Source organism: Sorex fumeus, unplaced genomic scaffold (genome assembly GCF_029834395.1).
Source record: "Sorex fumeus unplaced genomic scaffold, SorFum_2.1 ptg000044l, whole genome shotgun sequence".
Taxonomy (NCBI): domain Eukaryota; kingdom Metazoa; phylum Chordata; class Mammalia; order Eulipotyphla; family Soricidae; genus Sorex; species Sorex fumeus.
Window position 1 is genome coordinate 19,908,909 of NW_026606101.1, and position 21,529 is coordinate 19,930,437.

Below are 21,529 nucleotides of genomic sequence, written 5' to 3' on the forward strand. Positions count from 1 at the left end.
TGGGCTCAGAGGACCCTATGGGGCACAGAGCAAGTTCCCCAATGTCCAGCTGCTGTTTGTATGGAAGGGTTTTGCCATTCGGCCAATTCCTACATGTACTGTAAGTTTTGGGCCAAGTTTCCCCTGTAGGAATATCCCCATTGTTCCTCCCCACATTCAAGTTATTTTCTGTCACTCTGATCTTCAAGGCATAGTCCCCTTCACTCTTTGCTGACCTGTGTCTATTAGATCTTTTCATGATTTGGGGGCCACACCCTGCAGTCCTGAGGGATGGGGTGCATATGATGCTGGGGATCAAATCCAGGATCTCACACAAGTCCTACCACGTAAATCACATCCCTAGCCCCTATTGGATAGTCTGATTCGTAAACACTTGCTGGTTCCCATAGTCTGGATACTCCCATCCTGACCAGTTTGGAATCACTGACAAGCTAAAAACAGACAGACCAACTTGCAAAGAGTCTATGTTTACCATCAGCACCCCCCTCCCCAAACATCTAATAAACAAATTGATCCACGTGCTTCTCATCCAACCTTCCTAGATGTTCGGTTCCTCATTTAATACTCATGCACTGATGTGCAAATGGCCACATGCATAAGAGTTTGAAACAAGGCTCACTTATTCGTTCATGAAAGTTCAGCATGGTGTGACCTAACTCAGGATCTCACAGGGCTGAAATCAAGATCTTGGCACAGTCGCTGTTCCCAACTGGGTCTCAAAACTATCTTTTAAACTCATTGGTTTGGGAGAATTTCATTTCTTTTCCTTGGCTTTCTTTATGGATTATACCTTCCAGGAACAGAAGATCAAGATTCTGCTATTTCTAATGTTTCTGAATTGCCTTATGCTCTATCTTTCTGACTCCTCTGCCTTGTTCTTCCAGTTTTCCTTTGTTGCATGGGGCAGAGAGGTGCAGTTTGGGGGCCATACCCAGCAGTGCTCAGGGGAGCATACAGTGCCAGGGATCAAACTTCAGTCAGATACATGCAGGACAAATGCTTTAAATCCTGTATTATCTCTCTGTTTTAAGAGCTTGTTCCCAAATTCTTGGTCGATCAATGCAAATACACACATAAGAAACCAAACACTGAGACATTACTCTAGTACAAAAACTTACATTTTTATGCAGATGGCACCAGTCATAAGACTGAGCTCTACCACGAATTCATTATTCCAGCTAGCCGGGTCATTCTTTATATAAACAAAAAAGAGAGTAGCACAGTTCCTGTGATTTCAAGAAAATTATAGCAAATAGACTTTAAGTAATTGATGGATATCTTTATTGATGGTCAGTCAACTCATTACTTTTTTTTTTTTTTTGCTTAAAACAACTTTGTGGATCACCTTGTACCTCTTTCCATTATTATGCAAATAAATAAATCAAAGTTCAACTATGATAATAAAATGAGGGTGTGAGATTTGATAGCTTGAGTTGGTCAGGGAGAACAATAGTAAAAAGTTAACAATCTGTAGCAGAGTTAATTTTTTTTCATTACTCAGTTCAGGGGACTTGGCTATATAGTCTTACGGGATTACATTGAGCCATCAGGTAATCCAAGATACTCTTCCTGTTTGAAAGTCAATGATTTTTAGAACATCTGCGTAGTCCCTTTGTCAAAGATATACCACTAGGATAAAGGCCAAGAGGACCGAAATTCTGCCTATAGGTCCCTGCCATATGCCAAGCACTATTGGCATTTTGATAACTTCTGGCAAAAAAAAAAAAAGAAAGAAAGCCCTGCTTTCATGAAAATTATCTTCTAACTATAAGTAATATAAAAGTACTTAAGTCATATAAAAGTGCTTAAGACTTTGGGTCACAATTACTCCTTCACAACTCACATTTCTTTTGGTTAGATGTGAATTAAACTTCTGCCCGTTTTTGTTTTTCTAACCAGGGAGGCCCAAGAATTTGTGGAGAAGTATGAAGGAGCCTTGGGAAGGGGAAAAGGCAAACGACTCTACGCATACAAGATGCTGATGGCTAAGGTGTGGTATGGAGGCAACACCCCCGTGGAAGGGCTCCTTTAGCCTCTGAGTTAGGTGACCACCACAGACACCCACCTCGCCTCACTGCACGTAGCTATCCCCGCCCGCAAATACTCAGCAGGAGGTCTGACTAGTCATTGTGATTCATCCAGGAATGGAAGCTAACCATATCCTGTCAATTTTTCTGTATGCTTCTCTGTTTCTAGTGAAGAACCAAACTCACGGAATTGAGTATGGCGCCACCTCCAGGACCTTATTTCCCAAACATCAAGTTAGGATACATCATTTGATTTGGAGCAGACCTAGAAGTGCTAGTGGTGTGGATAGGGGTGGGAATAAACCCACTTATTACATTATATTATAATCTGGGCTTCTGATTCAGGCCCAGGTAATAGTGCATATTTATTGTGAAATGCATGGAAGGATCTGTCCTTTAGTAATTTGAAAAACTGCCATTTTTCTTTTTTATTGATTTATGAATTACATATTTCAGTGAGTTGACATCCCATTGTTTCTATATGTATAACACTCATAACAATCACAAATCACAACCATCCTGTTATTCGTCGATTGCCTCGAGCAGGCCCCAGTAACGTCTCCTTCGTCCTAGCCCTGAGATTTTTTTAAAAAGTGCCATATTCAAGGCTCTTTCAGAGTTATGAGAATGAGACCCTTCATTATAACACTCACATTCCCAAAATCGCCAAAGTTCCAATACCAATGACAAAAAGATCCCTCTATTCATTCCACCCACTTCTCTTTCCTTTTCCCTCCAGTAACTACCAAAGTTTGGGCCAAGTCCAGGAGTTCTTTGTATTTTTTTTATTAGAGTTTTCTGTTTGTGTACTTTTACTATTTATATTCCACAAGTGAGTCAAACCATCTAGTAAATGTCTTTTGTTTCTTTACCTATTTCACTTAGTATAATCACCTCAAGTTCTAACCATGTTATCCCCAAAAATCACACTTGCATTTAGTATATGTCCTGCTGAAGCGAGCACTACTACTTCATTCTTAAGCCTGATGATGCTAAGTTCCTCATTTTATCTTTGTTTTTCTTTCCTTTTTTTTTTTTTGGCGGGGTGTTGGGGTGGGGGATAAGGTCACACCTGGTGATGCTAAGGGATCACTCATGGCTCTACACTCAGAAATCACTCCTGTTGGTGCTCAGGGGACCATATAGGATGCTGGGAATCGAACCCAGGTTGGCTGTACTATTATTTGGAGGATGCCCTCCCTGCTGTACTATCATCCGGCCCCGTTTTTCAAAAATATTTTGACCAGTCTTCCTTAATTTTAGATGTGTTTTTAAATTATTTTGCCAGGCTCCAGAATAGTCCATTGAGATTTTCATCAGAATATTTTACAAACACTGTCCTCCCGTTGTTCATCAATTTGCTCGAGCGGGCCCAGTAACATCTCCATTTTGAGACTTGTTGTTACTGTGTTTGGCATATTGAATACGTCACGGGGAGCTTGCCACACTTTGCCATGCGGGCGAGATGCGTCGGTAGGTTGCCAGGCTCTCCGAGAGGGGCGGAGGAATCAACTCAGCTCGGCCAGGCTGGCTACGCGCAAGGCAAACGCCCTACCACTGTGCTATCACTCCAGCCCCAGAATATTTTAATCCTTGACTTAATTTGGGAAAACTTTGTATTTGTACTATATTTAGTCTTTGCATTCAAGGATACTATGCATTTCCCAAGCCTTCTTTTATACTTTTGCCAAAGTTGGTCATTTTCTTCTTATAGCTCTTTTTCATGTCATTTGTTTCTACAAAATTTATAGTTTCACTGATTTGTAGGTGGATAATTTATTAAAAACTCTTATTGTTGTGTTGGGATATAAGAAAGTCACAGATTCATGTATTAGTTTTTTACATCTGGGGTCAGAGAGATAGTACAATAAGTAGGGCACTTGCCTTGCACATGGCCAACACAGGTTTGATCCTTGGCACCCCATATTGTCCCTTGAGTTCACCAGGAATGATCCCTAAGTGCAGAGCCAGGAGTAAGTCCTGAGCACCACTGAGTGTATAAACAGAAAAAAGACGGCAGCAGTCTATCTCTCCCACCGCCCGCATTCGGTAGTCTCACGCTGCTTCCCCCACCCTGGGGAGGTCGATGGTGATGGGCAGGTAAAGGAAGTAATGAGGGCCAGGCTGGTTGGTCTTAGTTGCAGTTTATTCCAATCCTCTCTCCATCCACTCCTCTGATTCTCCTCCTGCTTCTTCCTACCCCATGCTACTTCATTCTCCTCCTCGATCCCCCTTCATTCTCCTTCTGGCTCTGGAATCTGGATCCCCTTTCTCCTTCTCCTCCTGGAGTCTGGATCCTGATCCCCCAGACCACTCTTATAGTCTAGTTATATCCCAAAACCATGAGGGGTTGGGGTAACAATTACACATAGGTGTGGTCACAATCAATAGGGGTAAAGTTCTTTCCCTCGGGGAAAGCCATTTCTAGGACAGATTCTCTCTCAGCAGGACGACCCGCCCTAGAACAGAATCCCCTGGGAGTGTTTCTCCTCTCCTTATCCAACAAACATATAAACATATATAATATAAATCATTTTGTATGGATATAGTAAGAAATACCTTGAGTTTATAGAATTGCCCTCCTAGGGCATCTCGATCTCAGACTACAGTGCTCAAACCAGATAGTCTTTCCTATCCCTAGCAGGGTCCTAGTCTCATTGTTACTTTTGGATCATGACAGCATCGGTCCATGATCAAGCTCTTAACTTACAATTAAGAATTGTGGCACTTTGGCCTGGCCCATTTCGATGCCAGGCTAGCTCACAGCTTGCCCTGGGTCCATTCAGTCCCTCATCGGAACCCTGCTTTTGGGGTGTCAAAAACCAACGGCAACTGAGGCTTCAGTCGAGAAAGCAGATGCCCAGGAGTGAATAATATTCAAAGCTAATTAAATCCTGTTACAAAAGCATAATATTAACTGTCTTCCTGTATCTATACAAAAAAGACATTGCTTTAAACTATTCATAAGACATAAGGAGAGGAGAAAGGCAATATTTCACGGATACATATAAAATCATAGATCTCTGAGGAATCAGACCTTACAAGTTAACAGAGTCTGATTAGGGGAAAAAGCTGATTAACTGGTTGGGGAAGAGAGCAGAGAGAAGTGGTTACAGATAAACAAAGGAATGGGAGTGACTCGGGAGCACTGTGATAGGTGTAACCTGATAAACCTAAGCTCCTGTGGCAAGGGAGAAAGGACAAAGCAATGTTATTCTACAACTGGGTATAGCCAATGTGACATAATTTTTTATATCTGGTTTCTTTCTTGTCATGTCTAATTTATTCTAGCCATGTTTTACCTGGTTATATATTAAAATATATCTTTGTTGAGTTCTTCTAAGTGCAATATAGTATTCTTCCTGTAGAGTGAAGGTTAGCAATCCTAGAATGATTTTAATTGGTGGTGATGATTATAGTACTCTTTTTCCTTCTATAATATTCTTGCAGATGACTCTAGCACTATACATTAAATGAACAAGTTTTTGTCCTCATATATATTCTTTCTCACAGTGAGAAATCATCCTTCTTAGAGATAGGGGAAAAGCACAAAGGGGTGGAGCCCCATGACTGACCTGCAGAGCCCCTGAGCTCCATTCTCAGCACTACAGGGTCCCCCCCCCAAGAACTACTAAAGTGTTTCTGGTGGCCTTGAGCACTGCACGGCCTGAGTGCTACCAGCTGAGTGTCACCAGGAATAGCCCTAAAGAGCTCTGACCAGTGCTTGGAAGATCACCCTCCACCCTACCCCCACCAAAAAAAGAGAAATTATCCTTTCAGTTCTAGCATTGTAAAACTTCCATTTTACTGGGAGTAAAGATTCGATTTTATGAAACATCTTTCTCTTTCTATTGTCAAGATTCTTCCTCTTATGTCTGAGGCGCCCTCAGTCCGAATGCATTATTTTTAACTCCACAGGCACATTTGATTCTCCAAAGTTTTCTTTATGACTTTTATATACATTTTCATAAGACTGATTTGACGTTCCATGCTGCGAGCACACACAGGCACTCTGTCTTGCAGATCTTAGCATTAGGACTACCCTTTAAATTGATAAATGAATCAGACAAACTTCTCCTTAAACTCTAAGTCCATGTATAGAGCATTATTACTCACTGATTTAGAAAGCTAAAAGATGACACCTTTAACACAGCAGATCAGTGGCCGGAGAGATAGGACTGCAGGTAACACAGTGGAGAAGGTGCTCACTCCTCATATAATTCCCCGATCCACACTAGGAGTGATCCTGCGCACAGAGCCAGGAATAAGCCCTGTGAACTTACTCACAGGCATGGCCCCCAAATAGACAAACTATAGATCAGGAGCCTTTTTCATAGACTATCTTTATCTTTATCTTCATAAAATCTTTTGTTTGTTTTGTTTTTGGGTCACACCGGGTGATGCACAGGGGTTACTCCTGGCTCATATACTCAGGAATTACTCCTGGTGGTGCTCAGGGGACCATATGGGATGCTAGGAATCTAAGCCGGGTCGCTTTGCAAGGCAAACACCCTACCTGCTGTGCTATTGCTCCAGCCCCAATCTTCATACAATCTTATCATCGACTGAGAGGACGGGATGTTTGCCTGTGTCTTGTCTGACAACTCTTTCAAATCTTTTCCCTTTCTGGAAAAAAAGCTGGAGAGCAAGCTGCTCTGATGACCCGGCCCTAGATTTTGTAGCTCCATCTCACACATTTCTGGGCAGTTGGGGATCTTCACTGGGCCACACTCCAACTCAGTGTTCTGAACCAAGGAGGATTGAGAGCTTCATTGTAAACCCTCACCAGACCTCTCCATGCCTCTGTGCCTCCTTCAGGCCAGAATTTTTCAGACTGAGCTATCCACCGCCTTCAGGAGACATCAGTGGTTGCCAGGCAACCAACTGGCAAGCCCTGTCTCCCAGAGCCTCACTTGGCAACAGCCGTTACCCCTATTGACCCTCAGCTTTGCAAGCCTATATTTTATACTGATTTTATCAACCTCCCTACTGGGGATCCATCTCTCAAGAAGGACTCACTTTAATAGTCTCTCACATTATGAGACTGATATATAAAACCAGATGCTGGATTATTAATTCACAAGGAGAAATTACTGATGCAAGCACTGGAAATTCTAAAGTCCACATCAGCAATGCATTTTATTTTTTATAGGAGATTATTTATCTGGAAAGCTAAACCATAATGCCAGTTTCAATTTGTTTATTTGAAATGAAAAATGCCATGGAAACCAAAATGGTCACAGACCGACCAGATCATGAATAAATTTTTTCCTTCCTACCTGAGATATCAAATAAACCTAACATAATTTTTTTTAATTGGAAGGGGGCTCCCAAGCATTACTCAGAGGGCCCTGGGGTCACTCCTAGTGAATTTTCAGCCAGCCAACTAGACCAGAGAATTTAGTTCTTGGGCCCAAGGATGTAGTAATACCCAGCCCTCTAGTGTCAAAGATTACTCAGATACCTATCTGGGGATGTTGGGGGAGGCTGGGGTGGGCATATGATGCTCAGAAACCTCCAAGAACATACCTAGAGATATTTAAGGAACCATAAGTTACTAGAGCACTAACTGGGATCAGACTCATGGACCTTCATCCTGCTCTCCCTCTGTCCCTCTCCTCCCATCTGTCTCTGTCTTCTCTCTCTCTGTCTCGGTCTCTGTCTCTCTCTGTCTCTGTCTCTGTCTGTCTATCTGTCTCTCTCTCTCTTTTTGGTTTTCAGGTCACACTTGGCAGTGCTCAGGGCTGACTCCTAGCTCTCTGTTCAGGGGGCCATACTTCTGGAAGGCTTAGGGGATCACATGGGATACTAGGCGAACAACCTGGGTTGTCCGTATACGAGGGAAACACCCTACTCACTGTCCCATTTCTCTAGTTCTATGCGGTACCTCTCTTTATCATAAAAAGATAAACACAAAGTCAGAACTAGGTAAAGGAGTTGATTCAACTCCTGGTTGTTTTAATGCCCATCCCCATCCTTTGTTGTTCTCACATCCGACTCAGGGTATCTCTACCATTATTATTAACCAGCCTTTTATAACTCCTTTTTCTACGCATCTGTGAGCACCTCCCTCTTCTGCCAGGCAGCTTCCTTTCTTCAATTGTGATGCCTAATCAGGATATGGTCAATGCCTTCCCATCTGGAAACCCACTCAATTCTTTTATATAGATTTTCCCTTTGATCCTTCTGTGAATTTACAAGGGAAATTTTATTTCCTTCATGAGCACTTTCTTAGGAGACAATAGCAACTGCTCTTAGACTCTTCTCCACAAATCTCTTTTCTTTTTTTCTATTAGTGTTTTGAATTTCAAAGGGGACTCTTCACAGGTGGTGATGCTGTTGGAGAGAAGCCCCTTGGAGAGTTAACATCTTTGCATCCACCCAGTAGACAGGCAGCAGCTCAAGTTTCTGAATGGCATAAACTCTGAGAGTTGGAACTAGAAATAAACTAGAGAAATTCCTTCTAAACCTCTTTACAAAAACACAAAGCTCTTATTTCTCCAGGAGAAGCTTTGGAAGCCGCGGGCTGAGCTGTGCTTACCAGTTCCACCAGCCTTAGAGTTAAGCACCAATATCTAGCAGATTTAGGCACTTGGTTTTCTGTCAAATGTTTTTGACAGTTCCACACCCACCTTGAACTTTTTTTGTCTTAGCACCGCACCATCCTCCCGTTGTTCACCGATTTGCTCAAGCGGGCCCAATAGCGTCTTCCATTGTGAGATTTGTCGTTACTGTGTTTGGCATATCGAATACGTCACAGGTAGCTTGCCAGGCTTTGCCGTGCGGGCGAGATACTCTCAGTAGCTTGCCGGGCTCTCCGAGAGGGGCGGAGGAATTCAACCCGGCTTGGCCAGGCCATCAGTTTGCAAGGCAAACGACCTGCCGCTGTGCTATAGCTCCAGCCCAGGAAAGGATGTAGCTCAGAGGTAAAAGTGCATGCTTTTTGTCTTACGATAAAGAAAATTGCATCAGAAGTGGCTAACCCAACTTGATCTCTCAGACCAGAAATAATATATGGGATTTCTAAATCCTTATATATATATAAACTGTCCAAATCTGAAATGCTATCACCATTGTAGACAAACGCAAGGGTTTTTGTTACCCTGACTTTTTTCTCATCCACATCTGAGTTTGGAAAGTGAAGACTTGAATGTCTACCTCTGGCAACCTGCACTCACAGATTCCAAAATGTCAGCCTCACCCACTTGCTATCAACCTCATTCTGACATCAACGTGCCCACCAGGCCCCAAAGCAGCATGTTGTGAAACTGAGGGTTTCCTGTTCAATTTCAGAAATGGATCAAGTTTAAGAGAGATTTTGATAATTTCAAGACTCAATGTATTCCTTGGGAAATGAAGATTAAGGATATTGAGAGTGAGTATTTTGGTGTCATTGTTTTGATTTGCTTTTCTACAAAGCTGTCCAGTGGTTTAGGTTGTGTCCTTGGCCAACTGATCAGATGATCCCATACATTCTGTTGCATTAGATTTAAAAAAATTGTGGGTTTGGGGCTGTTGAGACCAAAACTTAAATTGTACTTCACCTTTTCAATTACGGGAACTTAGATAGCTAACACCATATAGTTTTATATTATTTATACAAAGAAATTAGAGAGCAGGATGTCTCTTCCAGACTGATATAAAAGAATTTAATTCAGGGCCAAAGGGACAGTACAGAAGGAAAGAAAGTTGCCTAGCATGCAACAGACCCAGTTTGATCCCCAGAACCACTTGACAGCCCTGAGCACAGTGCCTGGAGTATCCCCGAGCATGGAGCCAGGAGTAGTCCTCAAACACTGTCGAGGGTGTCCTAAAAAACAAAAAATTACTTCATCACACATGCTAGCATATGCTAACTTGTTTCTCCTGCTACATGGAAATCCTGCCATCTTTTCTCTCTCTAGGTCACTTTGGCTCTTCAGTTGCATCATATTTCATCTTTCTCCGATGGATGTACGGAGTTAACCTCGTTCTTTTTGGTTTAATATTTGGTCTAGTAATAATCCCAGAGGTAAGAAAAGAATCTTTTGGAGAATGTTGATGCTTTGTGGTCATCATCTTCCATATACTAAGCAAACACTGTGAGAATCAATCATTCATTTAAATTCCCATATTCACATCAATTGGCTAGATAATTCACTTAACAAAAAATGGAACCAAATGCTTGTATTCCCTTTTTTAAGTATTAGCCTCGTTTTTATAGGGGCCTCTAGGGTCATACCTGACTATTCTTAGGTGACCATGGGTGTTGGGAATGAACCCAGTGTCCCCACATGCTGTGCATGTGCTCTACCATTTGAGAAGGGAAATGTACTTGTACTTTTCCAGCCCTACTTGTACTTTTTTTTTTCTTTTTGGGTCACACCCGACAATGCACAGAGGTTACTCCTAGCTCATGCACGCAGGAATTACGCCTGGCGGGACCATATGGGATGCTGGAAATTAAACTCGGGTTGGCCGCATACAAGGCAAACACCCTACCCACTGTGCTATTGCTCCAGCCCCTACTTCTATTCTGAGTTGAGATGTGGACCCGACTTCTTTTTGTGTTTGTTTTTGGACCACACCCGGCAGTGCTCAGTGGTAACTCCTGGCTCTACACTTAGAAATTACTCCTACCAGGCTTAAGGGGCACCATATGAGATGTCAGGGATTGATGTCGGAGTGCAAAGCAAGTGCCTTATCCATTGTACTGTGTCTCCGGCCCCCCTACTTCTTTTTAACCTTTCATTCATTTTCAGATCCGTGAAGAATTAGTATCTCAGTGAGGTTTTCTCCTTTCACTCCCCCAAAGAGAGAACTCATTATATCATAATCTATTACAAATAGTAACCTGGCATTGAAGAGTAGTGCTGCCCATGAGTCTTTCAAATTATGAGCACAAGTAGATCTTTATCCTTAGACGAGTCATTGAGAAGCTAAAACAGGATAAAGAACCTTCATAAAGATGCACATTAAATTCGTGGTGACTGAGATCCCAGGTTTCCGGCGCTGGCCTGAGGTCTTCCCCCAGGGCTCCAGAGAGCATGAGGACAGAGAATCTGAGGGCTTGGTAATTGCTATCCCCTCACCCCCTGCCTCAAAGGAAACCTGGTCCGTGCTGGCACTGGGCACACAGTGAATTTACTTCAACAGCCTTCAGTAACAATGTGTCCACATTTAGCATTTTCTTCCTTTTACATTTAATTGGTTCTAGGATAGCTCGCTGAATCCCATTTTATTTCAAATGGTTCCATGAGCATAATGGAGTCAATTCTATCTGGAGTCACATCCTTGGGAAACTTTTCTGCCCATCCATTTTCGGGAAATTGAAAGACTTGCACAGAATGTGAATTAAATGAGATTCGTTGAAGAGCCTGATGGTATATTATAATAGCACTTGGTAGCAAAGGAGTGCTACATTAGTTATTAAACCATTGAATTATTTTCCATGTTACCTTAGAAGTGTTCTTATAAAAGAGTTATTTGGATTGGGGAGATGGCTCAAAGGACTGGAGTGCATGTTTTGCATGCAGAAATCCTCGGTTCCCCCAAAGCTCTACCAAAGGTGCCCCTCCACCCTAGTAAAGGTATCATTAACTACTTTTTTATATTCCTTTATAAGCACACCTGAAAATAAAGGTGATGAGTCCTCTTTCATCAATATATATTCTCAAGTCATAATCATATTTGGGACCCAGAACTTTTTTAAATGATAGCTATCTGGAACCAGAAAGATAGTACAGTTGGGAGGGCATTAGCCTTGCTCACAGCTTACCCAAGCGGCCTTCCAAACAGAAAATCCTGTGGGAGGAGAGTGGGGGAAAGATAGGGGAAGGTTGCTGGCCAGCTGAGGAGTACTGGGTGAGGAGAAGCAACACAAGGAAGGAGAGGAAGAGGTCAAGACTCACCATGCTGCAACAGCTCACATTACCAATGCAATGGATTAAGAAAGGAAATGAATGACCAAGGCTTGAGATCAGGTTGGCTAGCAGAAGTTGAAGATGTAGGGTATCCTGAGATGCCTTCTTTTTAAAAATATTTTTCTGGAGCCAGAGAGATAGTACAGCAGATAGGGCGTTTGCCTTGCACACAGCCGACCTGGGTTCGATCCCTGGCATCCCATATGGTCCCCCAAGCACCGCCAGAAGTAATTCCTCAGTGTAGAACCAGGAGTAACTCCAAGAGCATCACTGGATGTGGCCCAAATAAAGCAAAAAAAAAAAATTTTTTTTTCTGAGATGCCTTCTTAATTATAATGGTGGGAAACTGGCTACATGGGAATCAGATATTTTACTCAAATTAGCTGAAAATGGAGTCAAGGGGGTACCGTGTTAGTTAAACACACAAAGAACTCCAGGATCCAGGGGTTGTAGCGTAAGGTAGATGAGCATCTAATCCCATGGCAAATGCGTGTTGTAAGGCTTACCACAGTGAGATAGAAGTGTCTGGGTATAAGAATATTCAAATATTAAAGAACTCAAATGTTAGGCAGGGCTGACAGTTTTCCTTCATTTGCACCTTCCTTTACCAAAAACCCTGATACCATTTAAGTGGAATTAATAGCCCTGACTGTTCCAATAAGCCTGGATGGGATTTATTGACTATTGTATACATTGGCCAGGACACCTACCTGATCCCTGGATAGCCTGAAGAAGATGGAAGCCCAGACCTCATGTAATTTTCATCTCAACACTGGCTACAGAACAAAAGCACTGGGAAGTTGGTTTTTTTGGTTTGTGGGATTTTTGGGGAGTTTTGGTGTTTTGTTTTGTTTTGTTTTGTTTTTTAATGCAGGATCCTAGACCACTGAACCAATTGAATGTGAATCTCTGAAAGTTTAGTCCTAGCATCCCTGTTTTTTTTTCTGTACTGGAACTCAAACCTAGGGCCTCACCCACACATGCAAGATAGATGCTCTACCACTGAGTCATATTCTTACCCCAACAACCTTCTCTTCAAAGCTTCATATCAAAACAGCTATTGAAGATAACCACCAAAATTCCCCATCGTTTAGTATATTCCCACCATATGAGTCTATAAACTAAACGTAGTAGCATGGGGGAGGTTTGACAGGAGAAGATTTGGGGCCCACACCCAGCAGTGCTGGTAGCTACTCCTGACTCTGTGCTCAGGGGGGTTGTTCTCTTTAGTATTCAGGGGACCATGCAGTTCAAGGCACCACATCTGGATCAGCCCAATGCCAGGAAAACATCTTTTTTTTTTTTTTTTTGCTTTTTGGATTATACCCTGCTATGTTCAGGGGTTACTCCTGGCTCTGCACTCAGGAATCACTCTTAGTGGCGGTGCTCGAGGGACTGTATGAGATGCTGGGGATCAAATCTGGGTTGGCCATGTACAAGGCAAAACCCTACCCATTGTACTATCACTCAGGCCCCCCACAAGGCAAACATCTTAACCACTATTATTTCTACAGCCCTATTAACTTGTTTATTTATTTATTTATTTATTTATTGTTGCTTTTTGGGTCACACCCAGCGATGCCCAGGGGTTACTCCTGGCTCTACACTCAGGAATTACTCCTGGCGGTTCTCGGGGGACCGTATGGGATGCTGGGAATCGAATCCATGTCAGCCACATGCAAGGCAAACACCTTACCTGCTGTGCTATTGCTCTAGTCCCCCTATTGACTTGTTTTTAACCCACAAAATGTGACCAAAGTGACAGGCTGCCTCGTCCTTAGATTATAAAAATAAGCTGCCCTGCCTCTTACTGGTATTTTCTCCCCACTCCATTTCTGACTTGCATGCCTTGGTGAGACAACCTGCCAGGACAGAGACACCCATCTGGTGGAGGACTGACTTGAGACCAGACAATAGCCACCCAGGAATGGAGGCCCCCAGACCGACACTCTGTGTGAAAACCAACCTTGCTCATGAGGATTTGAGTACTTGTGCACCCTGAGCACATCATCAGCTAAGAACATTTTCCCCAGTGAGCACATGTGCAAATACCACAGTTAAGGGCATGCAAATGTCAGTGAGCACTGTGGCCAAGTATGCGAGCACCACACCCCCGTGTGCAACTCCCAGCAAGCATCACAGCCAGGCATGCGTGCAACCCCCAGTCACTGCAACAACCATGACGGGAAGTGGGGAGGGAATAAGGGAATTAAAAAAAGAAAAGGCAAGAAATAGCCTGTGATCTAAGGAATTGGCCATAAAATAGATCTTTTTTTTTTAAAAAAAAAAAGCAGACTGAAATGTTTATAAAATTCAGAAATAACTCGAGAAGTATTTGAATATCTAACAGTCAGGATCTTTGGGATACAGAGTGATGGGTAATTTTTGAACTGTTCCTCCAGGCCCGGGGCCAGGACTCATAGGGCTGCAGCACATGTTTTGCCTGTTGGAACCCCGAGTTCTATCCTTAGCATCATATGCTTCCCAAGCACCACCAGGAGAGTCCCCTAAGCTCTCCTGGGTGTGGCTGCCAAAGAGAAACAGCAAAAAATGATAAATGCTTTTCAGTAGAACTTCTTCCTCCACCCCCACCAGCCCTGCTCTTCCCTAAGCAGCAGTTACTGTGAACACCAGGGGTCACACAGTTGGTTGGCACCGGTGGTCACAAAGATCAGTGCCATAGGACTGCATGGGGGTGATGCCGGGGGTCGGCCTAGAGGTTCACACAAAGAAGGCAGGTGAGCACCACTGAGCCACGTCCCCTTCTGTCCTCTTGCACATTTCCTGCTATGACTATGCGATACTCGTTCAATCAGGAAAGTGATGGTTGTTGAAGAAGAAAACGGGTGCTTTCCTCCGAGAGGAAAAAGATGTAACCCAGTATAAGAATGTTCCCATTTCCTCCCCATGTGACCTCGGTGTGTTCGGTCTCTCCCAAGGTGCTGATGGGCGTGCCCTACGGGAGTATCCCCAGGAAGACAGTGCCTCGGGCTGAGGAAGAGAAGGCCATGGATTTTTCTGTCCTTTGGGATTTTGAGGTACTGTTGCCTCCATGCCCGTGCACGTCCAGTGTTTGGCTGTGAAACTTAGAGAGAGCATGCGAGACTGAGGATTCTGCCCTCGGCTAGTGAAACCGGGCTCTCATCAATCAGAACATTCTGCAGCGAGCCAGGCAAACACTCCTCTCCACTCCTCCCCAGACACCCCACCACTCACCCCCCCCCACTCACCTCTCCAGACTCTCACGTGACAGGTGTAAGTCCCCTGGAGGCCATGGCCCCCTTGTCCTCCCCCTTGTCCTGTCACAAGGTGATGCACTTTCCCCAGAGCCCCACTTGGAGCCCAGGTCTGTGACACATGGCACCTTTGAATGTCTTGTTGTTGCCCCAAAACTGAGTCCTGGGAGTGGGCCCTTGAGTTCTGTATGCAGAATTAGCACTCAAACTCCCAGTGTTGATGATATCAAAGTTTGTTCAGTCTAGGTTCTAAGTCTCTCCCCAATGTGAAGACCTCTCTCTCTCTCTCTCTCTCTCTCTCTCTCTTTCTCTCTTTCCCCTCCTCTCTTCCCTCTCTCTTCCTCCCTCCATCTCTCTCCCTCCCTCCTCTCCTTCTCTCTCTTTTTCTCTCTCTCTCCTCTCCTCTCTTCTCTCTCTCTTCCTCCCTCTGTCTCTCTCTCTCTCCCTCCTCTCTCTCTTTCTATCTCTCTCTCTCTGCTTCCAATTACAACACTGTTCACAGACCTTTCTAGTGCATGATATCACTATCTGCTGAGATGTCCTTCACTGCCCCTCTGATTCGAGTCTGTTGCTCTGGAGTCTGTCGCTGGAGCTCCATGGACGCCGTTCAAGGCCGGAGCCCCTCTGCCTTTGTCTCCTTCACTTTCCTCTATTCTGAGGCCTCCTGGCTGAGAGCTTATGTTTCTTGCCTGGGCACAGCTGAGGAGACCAAGAGAAAGCACCCTCTCCTTGTCCCCTTAGGCATCCCCGTTATCCCTCATGTTCTTGGGAGTGGGGAGGGGAAGAGGGGCAGCACCACCCAGCATTGCTCAGGGCTTCCTTCTGACTCTGCACTCAGGGATCACTCCTGGCAGGCTCGTGACACTATTTGGGGTGCTGGGGCTTGAACCTGGGTTGGTCATGTGCAAGGCAAGTGCCCTTACCCATTGTACTCTCACTTTGGTTCTTCCCTCATGTTCTTGAGATTTTAAATGACCAACTGAATAAACAGATCACCGGGAGCCCCTCTCCTGCCCTCCCTCTGCCATCTCCTGCATGACTCTCCCTGCTCCTCAAATTCAGCACAGAGCGCACCAAACCCATGACTAATCCTCATTTCTTTACTGCAGAAGTAGCACAGTAGCACAGTTCTCCCGTTGTTATCGATTTGCTCGAGCGGGTCCAATAACATCTCCATTGTGACACTCATTGTTACTGTGTTTGGCATATCGAATACGTCACAGGTAGCTTGCCAGGCTTTGCCGTGTGGGCAAGATACTCTTGGTACTTGCCGGGCTCTCCGAGAGGGGCGGAGGAATCACGGAAGAATCGAACCTGGCTCTGCTGGCCAGCTGTGAGCAAGGCAAATGCCCTACCGCTATGCTATGGCTCGAGCAGGCCATCCAAACCATCCAAATCTGAAATCTGACCACCACGGCCCCTTCTCCCACTTCCTCCACCACCCTCATCTCCCACAGAAGCTGAAGCTAGCAGTACATTTGTGCATATGCACACACACGCACACACACACACACTCACACACACACACATTTAGCCCCAATGATAGCAACTTTCTCTTTTTCATTCTGTATCTCTATGCACTCTGGATAATTGAGAATCCCAAACTGGAGTGAGAAGAAGGCAGAGAGAGACACAGGGAGAAAGAGGAAGGTCGGGGGGGGGGGGGGAGGGGGAAGATGGATAGATCTCAGAGAAGTGGGAAAATGAAAAGAACAGCCGGGGCTTTTGCTTCCTTCCCCTGTTAGTTGAGGCTGGAACAGAAACTGCGGCACAGAACTGGCAGACACTGAGCCTGGCTCTTCTACCCCTCAGGGCTACATCAAATATTCTGCTCTCTTCTACGGCTACTACAACAACCAGAGGACCATCGGGTGGCTGAGGTACAGGCTGCCCATGGCTTACTTCATGGTGGGGGTCAGCGTGTTCGGCTACAGCCTGACGATCGTCATTCGCTCGTGAGTTGGCCCAGCTCACTTCCGGGCCTTCCATCTCCTCCCTGGACCGTCTTCCGCCCTTCCGGTGGGGGTTTAGAGAGAAACCCCGAGACAAAGTCCATGTGGCTTATCATGGGTGCAGTGGGCAACGAGACAGACCCTGTTGGCCTCGCTGAGCAGCAAACACCCTCCTGGGTTTCAGAGCCGGGAGGTCAGTGGCTGGAGGTGAGCTCGTTCCTTGGGAAGGGTAGGCTGGTGGAGTTTGCGGGGCCTGTGTTTGCTCGGCCCAGATGGCGGCTCCCCACCTCTTTGTGACACCAGCTTGCAGGTGAGAACCTGACCTGGCATCCATCAAGACCTAAACTGGTCTGAAGGAACCTGGGTGACTGACCAGCCATGTGCCCTCCAGCCCTGGCCTGCCAGTCTCTACTCAGAAATGATCTGCAAGCTTGTCTGTGCCTCATTTTGGGGTCACTCCTCTAACGATTCTCAGCCATCTGGGTTGCAGGTTCACTGTGAGGATCTCAGGATGTGGTGCTGCTCAGACCATGTGTTGCTGGTTGGGCAGGTGGGGGGGTTCACCCAGGCCACCCCTGCAGTGCCCAGGGGCTTCCAGAGACTCACTCTGTGATGCTCAGAGGATCAGGTGGGATTGGGAGAGACCAGGGGTCAGCTACATGCAAGGCAAGTGCGGCACCAATGGATCTCTCAGCCCGTCTGGGCCTCTTCACTCACAGCCTCTGAAGACACCTTTGGGCCAGTCAATAAATCCCTTTTTTCTAGGTCAGGGAGCTCCTAACAGCTAATACTGAGGTTTGGGGTAGGAGTGAGGGCTGTAGAGGTGGAGGGGTATCTCAGTCTCTAGCACAAACACTTTCAGCGGGGTCTCCAGGAGGCACTCTTCCCCCCCACACCTCTAGAGTACAGCTCGCAGAGTGCTGGGAAGATGGAGCCTCACTCACTTCCCAGTGCTCGCAGGGGCCAGGCACCGATGCGTGAAGGCTCTAGCAAACAAAAGGGAAACAAAAACGAACAAAAGAAGATATTCTGTTTTATTCTTAGCCCTCATATCATTACACTTTCCCTGTTATTATCCCAAATGGGCAAAGTGTTTCCCAGATGAATCAAAAAAGCTATATGATGCCAACTGAGTCCCTCAGAAGAGCAAATCTTTCCTAAAGACCACCAGTAAGACAGAAAAAGAGGCCCAGACCCCACTCTACCCTGACCACTGCCTGCAACTCTGATTCCCACAGGACTGAGCGCCAGAGAGCCCAGAGTGGTAAGGGACAGAATAGTGGTCAGGCAAAAAAAAAAAAAAAATGCCTTTCTTAAGCAAAGTTGCTTAAGAAAGGATATCAGTGTAACCTGGTGTTAGACCAACTCCCTTAAGGTTTATTGTTTATTGGGGCAGGGGGCAGTGGGGGTAGAGAGTATTGCCAGAGAGATAGTTTGATGGGCTGGGTGCATGATTTGCATGCAGGAAGACCATGTCCAGCGCCTGGTGCTGTATGATCCCCGAGCACCACCAGGAGTGACCCCCCAAACACCAAGTCAGGAGCCTGGGCACCACTGAGTGAGGCCCAAAACAGAATAAAAGGAAGGAAGGAGGGGAAAAAGGAAGGGAGGAAGGGAGGGAGGGAGGGAGGGAGGGAGGGAGGGAGGGAAGGAGGGAGGGCAAGAAAGGGAAAAAGAGAAAGAGAGGAAGAGAGAAGGAAGGAAGGGAGGGAGGGAGGGAGGGAGGGAGGGAGGGAGGGGAAAGGAGGAAGGAGGGAGGAAGGAAAGAGGAAGGAAGGAAGGAAGGAAGGAAGGAGAAAAAAGAAAGAAGGAAGAAAGAAAGAAAGAGAGAGAGAGAGCAAGCAGTTTCTATGCAAGGAAATACATAATGAAGGGAACATTCTGCTTTTAGAAGTGAGCCCCTGTAGAGTTTTTAAATGACATTTACCTGTGAGTCAAGATACAGAAATGAGTTCCCTCGGGGACTATTATCCAAGGTCTAACACTTGGCCAACTGGCCTGTATCTGGCAGAGGCCAGTCTGACCATGCGTGTGCTCCATGGACGTGACGGACCCCACGCTCATTGCGACTAGCGCTCTGCAGGTCTTCCTGACTCCCTTCCCTGCTGGTTTGTCCTCCTGTGGGGGGCTGCTCTTGGGCCGCTGGCTCACTCAGACCAAAATGCCCTGGGGACCTCCCTGAGGGAGAATCCGGGCGAGCTAAGCCGCAGGAACATGTGCCTTGCAGGATGGCCAGCAATACCCAGGGCACCACGAGTGAGGGAGAGAGTGACAATTTCACCTTCAGCTTCAAGATGTTCACCAGTTGGGACTACCTGATCGGGAATTCCGAGACGGCGGATAACAAATACGCCTCCATCACCACCAGCTTCAAGGTAGCCACCCAGGGCTGGCCCAGTTCCCAGGAACTGGAGTCCGGGCTGGTCATTAGGAGACTTCTCACAGCTGGGCTGTGAGAAATAAGGTGCCCAAATAATTTGTGGGAAAACTTTCCTGGAAACGTGGACCCAGCAAATATAAATTATATTTAAATGGAATCTTCTTTATATTTAAATGGAATCTTCTTGGTCACATGCAGCAGTACTCAGGACTTATTCCTGACTCTGTGCTCAGGAATCACTCCTGGAGGTGCTCAGGGGATCATCGGGAGTGCCAGGAATTGAACCTGGGTCACACTTTCTACTCTCTGGTCCCCTAAATTGAATCCGAACGATGTTGACTCTTGTAATCCAAGCACTGGCAAAGTTTGACTATAAACAGTTAGAGAGCAAATAGTTTTTACTTTGGAGGCCATATGGCCTCTCTCACAGCTACTCAACCATGCCAGTGTGGCATGAAGACAACCACAGACAGTGTGTAAAAATAAATGGACATGACTTGGCCTCAGTAAAATCTTATTTAAAAAATAGGCAGCAGATTGGATCTGGACCTGGGGCCACAGTTTGCTGACTCCTGTTCTAATTCATGAGCATGGTGTTCAAGGTTTCTTTATTTCTTTAAGCAGAGTTTTGAAACATTGTACCCTTTTTTGAGGGGAGTGGTTTTAAATCTAATCCTAGAATTCTATGCCATTTATAACATTTTGGGCTGGAGCGATAGCACAGCGGGTAGGGCGTTCGCCTTACAAGCGGCCAACATGGCCGACCCGAGTTCGATTCCTCCGCCCCTCTCGGAGAGCCCGGCAAGCTACCGAGAGTATTCGATATGCCAGACACAGTAACAACAAAGTCTCCAATGGAGACGTTACTGGGCCCGCTCGAGCAAATCGACGATCAACGGGAGGGCCTTTACCTTTACCTTTTATAACATTTTACTATAAATGGAATTCTAAAATACTTTATTTTTACTGCTGCTATAGAAAACTATCATAGATTTAAAAATTATTTGTCTTGGGCTGGAACGATAGTACAGAAGGTAGGGCGTTTGCCTTGCACGCGACTGACCCGAGTTCGATCCCCAGCATCCCATATGGTCTCCCCAGCACTGCCAGGAGTAATTCCTGAGTGCAGAGCCAGGAGTAACCCCTGAGCATTGCTGGGTGTGACCCAAAATGCCCGCACGGCAGAGCCTGGCAAGCTCCCCGTGACGTATTCGATATGCCAAACACAGTAACAACAAAGTCTCCAATGGAGACGTGACTGGGCCCGCTCGAGCAAAATATATATATATATATATATATATATGTATATTATTAGTCTTGCATCCTACACCAGAAAATGGTAGAGCCAGGATGGAAGATTTCAAAGTATCTGGGAGAAAACTATTCTGTTTAATGATCATTTACTGTGTTCAGTTTGGGTTGGATTAACTCATGGAATAGCTAATGTACACAATCTTGCAACATATGCCTGTTTTGCAAGGGTATTTATTGCCTCTGCTACTCATGTCTTTCTCCCTCCAGATTCTCAAAGAGCTTCATAAGTAGGGGCTTGAGTGATAGTATAGCGGGTAGGGAGTTTGCCTTGCACGCGGCCCAACCCGGGTTCAATCCCCAGCATCCCATATGGTCCCCTGAGCACGTTTAGGAGTAGTTCCTGAATGCATGAACCAGGAGTTAACCCCTGAGCATCGCCGGGTGTGACCCAAAAAAGCAAAAAAAAAAAAAAAAAAAAAAAAAGCTTCATAAGTGATGCAGGCTAGCAAGGTTAAAGATCTCCCAGTGGATCCTCTGAAACCATTTTCTGGCCGCTTCCTATTCCACCCCTAATCCATAAGAGCCACAGAAGTCACGTGGATGAACTGTTTGGAGCTGGAGGATACTAAAGACAACAAAGAATATGCCCAAGTCTGATCCTTTAGCTCATTGCAGTATAATTGGGAAAGTCTTACCTTCTCCTGAATATTGATCTCCATGCAAAGTGAAGCCCTTTATTTATTTATTTATTTTTTGGTTCACACCCAGCAGTGTACAG

The 21,529-nt window shown here is 45.4% G+C and overlaps 1 protein-coding gene across 1 annotated transcript in view; it reads left to right on the forward strand.

Annotated features, from left to right (window-relative positions):
* TMC2 (transmembrane channel like 2) overlaps nucleotides 1–21,529 on the forward strand; it is a 133,225-nt gene that overhangs the window by 57,438 nt on the left and 54,258 nt on the right. The window contains exons 4-9 of the mRNA XM_056121572.1: nucleotides 1,900–1,990; nucleotides 9,321–9,402; nucleotides 9,932–10,038; nucleotides 14,869–14,967; nucleotides 16,978–17,120; nucleotides 19,345–19,492. Coding sequence (XP_055977547.1) covers nucleotides 1,900–1,990; nucleotides 9,321–9,402; nucleotides 9,932–10,038; nucleotides 14,869–14,967; nucleotides 16,978–17,120; nucleotides 19,345–19,492 — 670 coding nt within the window. The remainder of the gene's footprint in view (nucleotides 1–1,899; nucleotides 1,991–9,320; nucleotides 9,403–9,931; nucleotides 10,039–14,868; nucleotides 14,968–16,977; nucleotides 17,121–19,344; nucleotides 19,493–21,529) is intronic.